The sequence below is a fragment of the Triturus cristatus genome, chromosome 9 (assembly GCF_964204655.1).
Source record: "Triturus cristatus chromosome 9, aTriCri1.1, whole genome shotgun sequence".
Taxonomy (NCBI): Eukaryota; Metazoa; Chordata; class Amphibia; order Caudata; family Salamandridae; genus Triturus; species Triturus cristatus.
In genome coordinates, this window is record NC_140592.1 from 753,126,222 (window position 1) to 753,138,407 (window position 12,186).

General features: G+C 42.3%; 1 protein-coding gene across 1 annotated transcript in view; it reads right to left on the reverse strand.

Annotated features, from left to right (window-relative positions):
• The window catches only part of LOC146798765 (5'-3' exonuclease PLD3-like), a 105,224-nt gene extending 93,354 nt beyond the window's left edge, over positions 1 to 11,870 (reverse strand). The window contains exons 1-2 of the mRNA XM_085626053.1: positions 11,690 to 11,870; positions 812 to 1,057 (exon numbers count right to left, since the gene is read on the reverse strand). Of these exons, the coding sequence (XP_085482179.1) occupies positions 812 to 1,057; positions 11,690 to 11,731 (288 nt within the window). The 5' untranslated portion in view covers positions 11,732 to 11,870. The remainder of the gene's footprint in view (positions 1 to 811; positions 1,058 to 11,689) is intronic.
• Positions 11,871 to 12,186: the final 316 nt, after the last annotated feature.

Here is a 12,186-nt window from a genome sequence, read left to right on the forward strand (position 1 = left end):
TTGTAAACCTCAATATACCATATGTTGCACAGAGGACACTGAAGAGGGTTGTGATGACGTAGGCAGGTCGCTCACCTCCGTGGTAAGTGAGAGCTGTGATAGTTTGCGAATCTCTGTTAGGTTTGTGGGTACTTTAAGTGTCAGTGCTCACTACAAGGATAAGTGTCATGGAGTTAGAAGTCATTCTGCCTAATGTGAGGAGCAGTACAGCCCAACCAATCTCCACTGAATCATCAGTTACTCTTAAGGTCAATGCGGTCACCTGATATCCTTTGGGGTCAGTGGATACGCGGATGGGGTCCTACATATATCGTAGCTGTGCACCAGTCCGGTAATTAGGGTATTTCGTTGAAGGTTGGTGATGCCTAGAAGATATTTTGGGGTCTGGAACTTTACACAAAGAGTGACTGGATCTACAGGGCTCTCGTTTTCCTGAAGTTGGGGTACACTCCAATAGTCTGTGCTATCACCCGGGTCACATCATTTTTATAGCCCTTGCTTTGAAGAGTGTCAGTGCTGCTCTCCTGCAATACTTCAGTGCCTGGTGGATTCTTTGATAGTAAACACTTCCCCTTAAATATTCAGCATCCTAAAGCCACTGGGTAAAAATATCCTTTTTGTTTACAGGAGCATCTGGAAAGGGCCAGAGGGGACTAGCAATTTAAACATTTCTAGATGGTTCTCAGTCTAAATGCAGCATCCAACCCAGTCTTGACAGTACCCCCTTACTTAACCAGATGGACCGGTGCACTCATGAGGGACGCAAGATATAGGCACCCACCGATCCCTGGGTGCCACCTGCTGCTATCACCTGTAGGGTCTCATTTTCGGAGTCGCTGTTCTCTGGGGTCTTCTGCCGGACCCCCCTCGGGCGTCTGGTTCTGGGGGCCTTCGGCTCTTCCTTTACCATGGGTTTTGGCCTTTCCTCGGCTGGAGAGCTGTGTGGCCCTGTGGGGCCCAGCGGCTGATGTCTGTGGGCTTTGATGCTGCTTCTCGGCTGAAGAAAGGACTTGTCTTCCTCGCCAACATCCGAGTCTGAAGAACCACCTTCTGTGGCCTGAAAAGGGGGAATACAGACTGCATTATTCAAAGCTTTAGATTGGACTCCATGAAACAAAATATTGGGTGGTAGTCTATGCATGCATTTGCACAGCTTCAGCCTGTTCATTCATTCTAAAAAGATATTTCCCAATAAAGAACAGTGGATGATTGAATAGAGTTTAAGTTATCACAAATGTGTATTGGCTTCCATGTACTACAGTACTTTTTTTCACTTTTATTATATATAATATTCACCACAGAACCTTGGTTACACTCGGTTAAATTTTTAAAAGGTTAAAGTGGAGTTATATGTAGGTATGGTAGTAAGATTATAAATTACGTTAGTAAAACCATAGAAATTCACTGAAAAAGAAACAAAGGTGAAAGTGCAGTTATAGGTACATCGTCTAATAATAAAAAAAAGTCAACGTATTAAACCCCCCCCCCCCCCCCAAAACACTGAAATTCAATATATATATATATATATATAAGTTACTGGCCTAAGTATAACGTTCACTGCCATAGATATCAGACATCATCAGTGATGTAATATGTGAGGTCCTAAGCAGTGCATCATAGCAGTACCAATTTTACCTGGGTCAGTTACAAATAACTGTCGAATTTCACAGTTTTTTTGGTTTTAAAGCTTCTTTTCTTGCAATTAATTTCTTTTTTTTTTCTAAGGTAAGTTGAAATCTTACTATGTTACTAACGTAGAACTCCAGTCATTATCGTAATCTGATGCATATGGCAGCCGTGGCATGGTGTGAGCCTGACTTGTGTTGGGTGATTCGACAAACTGGTGGAGGACAAGAGCTTCTGTTGTACAAGGCTGACAAGATATTGGGTCCAAATCTTTGAAATTCATTCTGCGAGCATGACAGTCACAAGAAAGTCCTATGCTTAACAACTGGGCTTTAGAACTAAAAACACTTACAAAATATGATAAAGTGATGTTTCAAAGATGGAATCTTTCAGACAAATGCGATAGTATATGGCCAGCCTTTGCTGAATTGCATGCTCAGGTATTTGAGGGTTTTTCTTTTTGTTATACTCTCTGATTTTGTTTACCAATATCCCAACATTTGTAATTGTTACCTACTTGGGTTCTAAGTGGATCGTGACTTTTTATGTGAAAACCAATGCGGTCACTGCTTATTAAGAGCAATCGTTTCCTAGCTTTTCACTTACGTTTAATAGAATAAATATTGGAAAAACAGGCTAAAACATCCACTTCTCATCTCTGTGATAGCACTATCGTCCAACAAACTATCTACATGTCCCCGGAGCACTTTCTGATCCATTCACGATTGTGACATACTCCTGTTGCTATGCGAAAACACACCTTTACCCTCCAGACCTATGCCCACACAACAGAAATAGCCTTGATAGCATACTGAAAAAAGGGTTTCAAGTCCAGTGTGAAAGAATGAGACAATTAGATGTAACCTTTGGCTATTGCATCTATAAAAAGAAAACCAACTGTTGGGCTTTTCCTGCAATACAGAATTTTACTTTAGCTATGAATAGCAGGGAACTCCCCTATTTTCACAACGCAAAAGGGCAACTGTGCTGTTTACATGATTCTGCAAGATGCAAAAGATTTTAAACAGTGTCAATTTGTGACAGACCTCCCGAGACGCATTTCCTTACGGAATTCACACAAGCGGTCATGATCTGAGGAGAGAAGGTTTGGACCATGCCCAGAAACTTTTGTATTACATCACATATGGCAAGTGTCATCACTATGGAGCTTCGCTATTCAAGTTTATGTCCATGCATGCGAAGGGCATGCCAGGCTTGCCTGCTGGACCCAATGGAAGTACTTCTCCATCACTCCTATATTGTTTCCCAGAGCATCCACAGTCTCAATGTCAGGGGTATGGAATTTAATAAAATATCTACTTGTCCGTGGGACAGATTGCTTCATAAATTTACTTGCCCTGTAACAAAATCCACCTGTCCCTTTTGTGCCATGTAAAGTGGCGAGAACTTATGGCAGCAATCTCATGATATAAGAGCTCTGATGTAGCCTCTCTGATCATGCCAGGGCTCATACCATAGTAGGGTTTAAATACTAGCAACTCCCTTATTTTGCCATGTTTCCACAGATCTACATACTGGGGATGAGTAGCAAGCAATAGTTCCAGGGTTGGAATGCCCTTTTGAGTCAATGCAAACCTACTAAGTTTTTAAGGATTTTCACCAACTCTTCTCTAATCTTTTCCCAAACTGAGAAAGGTTAGAAATTTACTCCTGACAAAGGCAAACGTAAAACTTCTTCCAGGGCTGGGAAAAAAGTGATTGGTGGGAAAGTGAACTTGCATGCACTCAAGAGATGTATGAGTAAATCTACACATGCATATTTGCCCATGCTTAAATGTAGTTGACAAATATTTACTAGGAGTACTATTTCTTGGACTACTTCTGTAAATTCTTGTGAATGCAAGAAAGCCGTAAATCTGCACTTAATGCAAACACATATCATGGGTGCACTTTTGAGACTTTCGTTAATAATTAGGCCCCCCAATTAGGTCTGGCGTTAACCATGACCTTTTGTGTGTATTAAAATTCTCTCTCTCTCCCTCTCTCTCCCCCTCCCCCCTCTTCCCCGCTCTCCCCCCCCTCTCTCTGCCCCCCCCTCACTGTAAGCGACAGTCTTCTGCTCTTTCACAAGGAGCATATCGGCACACAAAGTCGTTTTGTTCAGTGCCAGGAACTACTGTGGCAATGTGTGCTTTTTGAGACCAAAAACAATTTTTGCTTTTGCCAGTGTTTGTTATAATCGTGAGGGCCTGGCAGCTCCCACACCAATAAGGTTTTACAAAAACCATGCCAAAACAAGACACACATTGGCAAAACCAAAAGGCTGACCACCAATTTCAGACCTACTGGATTTGCCAGTGCTTGTTTATTTTTATGATTCCCATACTCTTATTGAAACTGGTTACACTGATCTTCCATTATGAATATTTTTGGGAAATACTAGCATACATCAACACATTTTACTAAATGATGCTGTAAAGAAATGGTACCTAAAATTTTACAGTAGTTTAGCGAAATATTTGTTTACTACTTGCAATTTTTTTGTGAACATTTTATTTTGAAAGCAAAGAATAATCAATCTTGCTTTCTGGGAGCATTCTACATAGCCTCATATTGCTAATCTTTAAAAAACCTGTGTACAAATTTTTACTGGAACCACTGTCGGTAGTAGAATCCGACCTTACAACATTTACTTAGAGCGCTCACCCTAATAATAAAGGCTGTGCATTAATGAACCCTAAATACAAGTTCGAACAGCATTAACACATGGACACAAATATTACTTGAACTGCAGACAGTGCCCTTCCCTGACCGATAATGTGGTACTGTAAACTGGCAGCCAAAAGGTTTATGCTGTAGGGGGTTGGACCTACTTGTCCCATGGACTAAATACACATGAAAATGTGTTGCCCTTGACCCTAAACAATATGTCCTGGATGGTGGGCTATAGGAATTCCACATCCCTGAGATGCCATGAGTGATGTCACTGACCATGTCATGAATGATGTATTATGTGAGGTCAAAAGCAGTGATTTGTGGGGGCAGAAGTTATAGTTAGCTCAGGTAACTATAACGGCTGGTTTTGTATGAGTGAAATCTGAGCCTAATTATTACGTCCCTGTAAGCTTTGTTTTTTTTCCAGTGAATTTCTAAGGTTTTTTTCATTCTATTTCCTAACTATACCGTCGCTGTATTCTTTGTTTTTTCCAGTGAATGCACACAAACACACATATATAAACGCGCACAAAAACATACCAACAAAGTTGCAATATAAAGGTACTGCCAATGTAATAAGTCTCCATATAGTGGCTACTATATAATGCTTACCAACGTACTTACCTGCAATATAATGACATATAACCTATAGGAATAGGTGGCTGGCTATGGTCTTAAAGTGTTAAGATGTGCTGATGTTTCCGGCCCATCTCCCCACTGAGTGGTAGAACTCAGTGTGAACTAAGGATTTTTCCACATGGGCTTCTGTCCCCAGAAACCTAATTCCAGTCTGGGCTGAGTAGTGGAAGGCTTTAATATTATCCATCCCTCCCAACAGTTCAGCCCTCATACCTCTTAAATTAGGCTGTAGTTGCCTGACAGGCAGTCACTCAGGTTTTGTGGTTAACCCGTATGTGGTGGTGGAGAGCTGCAGTGGTCTGGCATATGAGACATCTCTGTATTTCATCATTTACCATCCGGTCCATGCTGGCGAATCAAGCTCCTTTTGACCATCCCCTGATGCCCATTGTATGCCAGTTGTACTGTTCACTTGGGGTGGCCAGCTTTATCAGGCGGCATTGTCTTGGGACCATACTTTCAGTGTCATTAATGTTTCCGGACAGCCATAAGGATTGCCAGCTCATGTTGGCTTGCCAGCGTTTGGTGTCTGTCACATTACAGCAGCTCCTTCCACCAGCTTGCTTAGTCAGCCTTTAGAACTAATTAAGGGTGGGGATTCTCTCTGTCATTTTCACGTCATCCAAAAGGCCAGCCTTTGAACAGTCTATATCATCATGCTCACATCCTCATCCATCACTTGTGCCTCCTCCTTTTTCTGGTTCATGGCTGGCTGGAAGTGTCTAGATTAGAAGCTGTCATGGCCTTCTCGTCTCAGCAGAATCTTCACCACATTCTGGTACTCTTGAAGCTGAACTATCCATTTCTCATTCCATTTTGGGGTTAAGAAGCTGATGTCTGGAAAAGGAAAACCTCACGTTTGTGGGCTGTGGCCACCATAATTGGATGTCAATAGATATAATCATGAAAGCACTGACAACCCCAGGCATTGCTTCTGGCTTATTTTCGGTCTTCATTTCTACATACATATGTCTCTTTAAGGTCTATTTTTGCACTATGCTGGCGCAGGGATTGTGATGTGTAGTGCTGCTCTTGTCTTTTTTTCACACCTAGACAAGAGGGCCTGGTATGAACCAAGCATGCAATATGACTTTATGGGTTGTATTAAGTTTTCGTTGTTACATCTTGAAGTACCTCAATATTTTAGAACACCTCCTGTTGCTGTGGTCCACAGGTCCACTTGATGTCATTTTTGTTGAAGTGCCATGGATGCTCCATGATGGGAGCAGATACAAAATAAAACACCTGCTGTAGTTCGCCATTCCCTGGAAGCTGTGGTTCTCTGGCGATGTTTGAGGAACGTACATATCTTCTGAGGTTCTGCTTTGAGGCAGTCCATCATGAGCATCTATCCTAAGAAACATGTACCTAAGGATTCCAAGAATTATTTCAGGAACTCTCCCCTGTCTTGATTAAGTTCTAGGACATTTTCCCGGAGCTGCTGGAGTGTCTATATCTTCACATATGTTGCAAATTCATCTGGGACCTACCAGTATTAATATTATCAGAGGTGTCTTGCAACATATCAGTTTCCAAGATGATCCAAAAGATGTGTCAACAGTGACCCACATGCGTGGAGCATGTTCTGTTATCTGAATAAGACAAAAGACACACAATTCCTTGAATAGGCAGCTGATGGGATGTTGTATTATGGTCTAACTTACAGAACCATCCAGCCCCACTGAGGTTTGTCACGATTTTGTCCACCATGTAGTGGATGTTCCTTTTCCACCTTACAGCTCAGTTGGATAACCTCATGTGCATGCATATTATCACCAGAGCATGTTGTCTGGCTTGACATGTACCAAGATGGTCTTGGACTTTCTTGATCACGCCTTCATTCTCTAGTTCATCATCCAGCCTTTCTATGGCTCTGGGAAGCAGTTGAAAGATCACACTTTTGACCATTGTATGATCTATGCAACAGCGTTTACGCTGCGAATCTTGCAGTCTAAATTCTTGAGTATGCTCTAAAAATACCTTCTTAACTTCTGAAGTAACTGATTTAGTTATTCTCTCAGGTGAGTTAAAGACATGCGGTAAGCCCAAATTATCATACAATGCTCAAACGTAGTGAAAGAATGGAACTTTATCTAACACTGGACATGCCAGTGAACCTTAGAAGACTTTTAACATACTTTAGACTGAATATGTTTCGCAACTTGTGGTAGGATGGCATAGGCAACAAGACCTTCCTGTATGTTCTTGTGATGAGTCTTCTGCACTAGACACTTTACACATTGTACTAATTTGCCCTAAATGGGCCAATTTGCATCAAAAGTATATACGCCCTTTATTTGCACATTTGAATTGTAAACAAGTGAAACCTGCCCTTTTATATTTACAATTTTTAGAACATTCTGCTGGTTGGTGGCGAAATTTTTAATAGCAGTGTATTATGCTTATACTTGACATTAAAATGGAGTGTATTTACTTAATGAAATTATTTGCTGCTTTTACTATTTTTGTATGATTGTTTTATTGTACTTTTATGTTTGTCGAATACAATTGAAAAAAGTAATTATTGAATTGAATTGAGAGCCAAGCTGAATAAAAGGATGGTGATGGCGGTTTCACCGATGGCCTGATGTCCTCATAAAATTTAAACGAGACATGAAGCACTGGGAGATCCTGTTAATGACAGATGTGCCATATAGAAAAAGAAAGAATATAAAAACTAGTTATATTGAAATAGATATGTAAAACTACTCCTCCTGCTATTAAAAATATTGAGCCACCAGAAACATGGTCCTGCTCTTTTTCCACCTCAATGATGCCAGGAAGTGTTTATCCCATACCAAATTTGCTTCACTAGCCCAACCCCCAGCATATTTCAGCAGCACGCTGTATTGTGGGACTTATAGTCTCGCTTCTACCTTTCAAGGATCAAATTCACATTTGCAGAGACAAAGTACTGCTTATTAAAAAGTCAGTTCTGTCTTAAGGTACACATGTTATTTCCCCACTTGGCAACTACAGGAAGGGGGACATGAATGTCTGAGGAGTTCTGAAGTTGTACCCATGGTCTGGTAGGTATTGACCCGGTGGGCTGCTTTAGGGCTGTCATGGGTGCTTCGGGCACAAAGTCACCATAAATATTCCACTTCCGTCTGCCACAATCCTCACATGATGTGCTTGTTTTATGTAAAATTAGCCTTACTAGAGTCAACTTTGTGACTTTTTCCAACATACAACAGCACACGGAACGTGACAGGGGTGGGGGGAGTGGTGACCTGCATAGACATGCACTCTTATGGAGTACTGACAACAGGTGGAGAAATGGAGGTCTAAACCTTGGTGTAAATCTCCACTCAGAAATGCAGAATACCAAAAAAGTAGAGTTACACCTATGTGTAGGAGTTTACCCACACTTGAGTGACTACACACATCTATATTTACCTTTTGAATTGGCTACGAGATGTTGCAAGTTAATCTTGATGCATGTAGACTGCTGTATGTGCACACAGGGTGTTGTGCATCTTTGTCCAAGGCTGGTTAAGAGCGCACAGACACATTGTGTAGGAGTTACTTGTGCATTGTACATGGGTGTTTTGTATGAGGGCCAGGGCTTTGGGTGGATTAAAAAAAAAAGTTAGGGTTTCTAAAACAGGCATGGCCTGTATAATTAAGGGCATTGCTTAAACACGTAAACTATAGTTCCGTGATTCCCTAAGTGTGCTACCTGACCATTATTTTGGCTCTTCTCTGAGCTTTCGTCTATTGCATCAGTTATACCACACAATTGACTTAACTGAAATTAGCCAGGACTATTGGCTCTATCAATGGTTGCTAGCTGTTTATGATAAATGAGTAACAATGATTTTGTTGTAAATAAATAATTTTAAAATGTTTCAATTTTGGAATTGTGAGACTGTAAATTAAACATTACGGAGGACTGTGGATGGAAGGGCTAATGGTCTTCAGTGTCTCAATCAATCCCATTATGTTCCCTCTACGTTAGACAGGTAAGTCGTTTTCTCCCCACGTCACGTCCATCTGCATATCTTAGACCTTATCTTTTTCAGCACAGACTTTTCACTCTCTTGAATGCCCTTCCTCCCATCTCCTTTACATCACCTCCCTCCAAACACACAACGCACCCACTCACCTGTAAGAACTGCATTTTCTTTTTTTCGCCTTGTCAATATTTTGACAAATGTGTACCTCCTTAACAAACATTCGCACTGAATCAGAATTGCAACTAGAATACGTGACCATTGCTCTGCAGAAAGGCCAAGTATTCTGAACACCTTTTTGACCCACTTAGAGGCACAGTGATAAACTCACACTTTCTTCAGCTTCAACTCCAAAGCTCTCAATCGTGTCCCTTTTTAGGTCTCGCCTGGTGTTAGCAGCGCGCATGCGCTGCCCTCGCCATGCGAAAGCCTTTTGGAATCAATACAGATTCCATGTGCTCGCGTACGAACGGACAAAAGATGTGCACGCGTATGGAAAAGAGATGTGCGCACGCATGGAGGCGTGCATTCGCTTTCCCTCCCTTCCCCCGTCGGACCCCTCCTTCTTCCATTGTGTGAAGGCTGGAAATTTGGCCAATCGCATTTGGGCACAGTTCAGTGAAGTATTTCTTTCTAGCTGATTGCTACAGGAGTTATTACAATGGACTGTATGAGAAACTATTTTGCAGCCATAAGCCGCCATCAGTTCCTTGGCCCATGCCCCTTTGCACTGATTATTCTGGCTTCTATCCACACTCTCTTTCCTGTGTGTCTGGTTATTCCAGTCCTTCCTCCCATCTTTCGCTCTTTCTCCTTTTAATTTTATTTTCTTCTTCTCCCACCCCATAGTTCCTATATGCTCCCCCACCCCCTCCCATGTTGACTTCTGCTCCATTCCACTCTTACCGTCACAGCCATCATATTCTTTTTATGCTTTTTAAATATTTTTGTGAGGTTTGGCAGCTGGTATTTGCTACTGGAACTATCCTTTTGTTCGATGTGCTTTTGAACATTTTTTTTTTAATTTCCACCTCAAGTTTGGCACCCACCCTCTATGAAAGGTAAATTAAAAGTGTAAAAAAATCTGCTAGGTCATGATGCATATGTGCACTTGCATGGTGAAGCATGCACACGTGTCATGGCGCTGCAGCAACTCTTTTTAGCTAATGCCATCCCGCATTCAAAATTAATCATGTTTTTCTCTTAGCCGAAGTCCATCAGTAAAAAGCACTGGCAAAACCAAAAGTTCAGGTATTGTAATTAAAAGGTAGGTGCGACCTTCTGACTTTGTCAATCCTTCTTTTTTTCAGTCAAGTTTAGCATGTGTATCTGTTGGTCAAGCGCTTGCGACAGAACTGATTGCAGTGCGGTCATTGTTCCTTGATGTACCAGAAAAAGGTGTGTGGACTCGATACATGCACGGTAAGGACAAAACACGTTTCACTTCCAAATCATGTGGACTAACGCCAGAACTGCCGACCTTTGAAATGGGGAACCAGCTTGGAATCTCTGCGTCGGCTCAACATCCTGTGAGTTTGGGCAAGTTGCTTCACCTACCCGTGTTTAAAAAAAATCACAAATGAAGGTATCCTTGTGTAATGTAACTAGTGATCATATATTAGGGTTGAGTTCGCGCTTTATACAACAAGAGAAAAAAAAATCAACAAATACGCTTCCCACCACAGAGGGTGGGCGGCCCTCAGTATTGGAATGCAGACTGCCGGCAGGTGTGCTTCCCTCACCCACGAAAGGTTGATTGGACAGGATATAGCAGCCGGCGTTGTCTACCATTTGATTTGTGAAGTGTATGCTTTTGCTTGAATGTGTGGCTGAAATGTTGTTTGCCTCCGTGCGTGCCCTTACCCACTCTGGTAAACCATGCCTGGAGACCCTGCGAATCATTAACAAGCCTTAAAAATGCAATAGGTCTCGCCTTTCATTAAATTAAAGCCATTTGCTTTGCTATACAATACTATTAGCAAAGCAAATGGCTTTAACTTAATCAAAGGCGAGACCTATTGCATTTTCAATGCTTGTAAAACACTTGGAGGTGACTCAGTTGAAAATATGCACCACACAAACGTAATATGCTACACGAAAATATAATACAGAACACAACTTCGTGGAAATAGCTAACACTTTAGGAGAAAGCAAGATTGAATATTGCTTTAAAGTCTTTATATTCATTGTTCAGATATATCAGTGTTTTTGTCATTAAAGTTTATAACATGATATAGGTCCTATCCCATTTCAATGTCTGTTTTTAATTACTTCCGGGTCGAGACTCGGAGGGACCCCAGCCCACTTAAGGCCCTGGTGAGGGCTTAGTGTTCGGTCTTTGAAGTGAAATCTGCTACTGTGCAAAGTAACGTCTGATAATATGAATTGAGAAAGAGCTTTCTCTGAGGTCTATAAGCCTCTCATTTCAAAGGGAGACAGAAGATGCGCACAACAAGAAATCCTCACGCACAGGAAACGTAAGATATAAAGGTTTCAGTACTAGGAGTTTGGATAAAGGAGAGAACGGAGATATGGTTCCAGGAAATAGGTGTTTTTTGTCACTCGAAAGCAGGCATCCCCCGACAGAAGAGCCTTCTCACAGCCCAGGGAAGCTCGGCTCACATGCAACTTTTGAGGCTCCCAGCCAATTTAGCAAATGCGTTTCTAATTTGTTCAAATGCCCTAAAAATAACTAGAGTCTATAACTGAGGCGCCCTTTTGACGTGCAGGCCAGGCCAAAGAAATGCCTCTGCTCTGCGCCACCCTTCCTTTCGAGATACCCCAGAACACACCTGCAGGCGGCCAGATCGCCTTGGTGGTGCCTCCTTCCTCATGGTTTCCTTCGGGCGTAAGACCCCAGGGCTGAACAGAGGTGCAGAAGCGCGCCAACTGCGGAGGAAGGCGGGAGACTCTCTCTCCTCTTCTACGAGGCGTTAGACGTTTTCAAACTTTCGAGCTCCTCCTGCTGAAGTGACAGCTCCGGAAGGGGGGATGAGGGAGGAGGGCTATCAGAAGGGGCGGATACCGAGGAGGGCAGATAAAAGGGTTAGAGCGGAAGAGAGGAGGAGCACGGCTTTGAGCAGCTGCTGTGCACCCGGAAAAGCCGACGCTCGCTAGCAGCTGGTGTCCGAAGGGAGCGTACTTTAGCGCAGGGCACCCAGTTTTTGTGTGTTTTTTTAATAGTAGTAAGTGGTTTGCCTAGAATCACAGGTTGTTAACCGTGAACGTGAGCGACCCTAGCCATTTATTAACATCATCTTCCCATCGAGGCTACAGCTATTTACAAAAC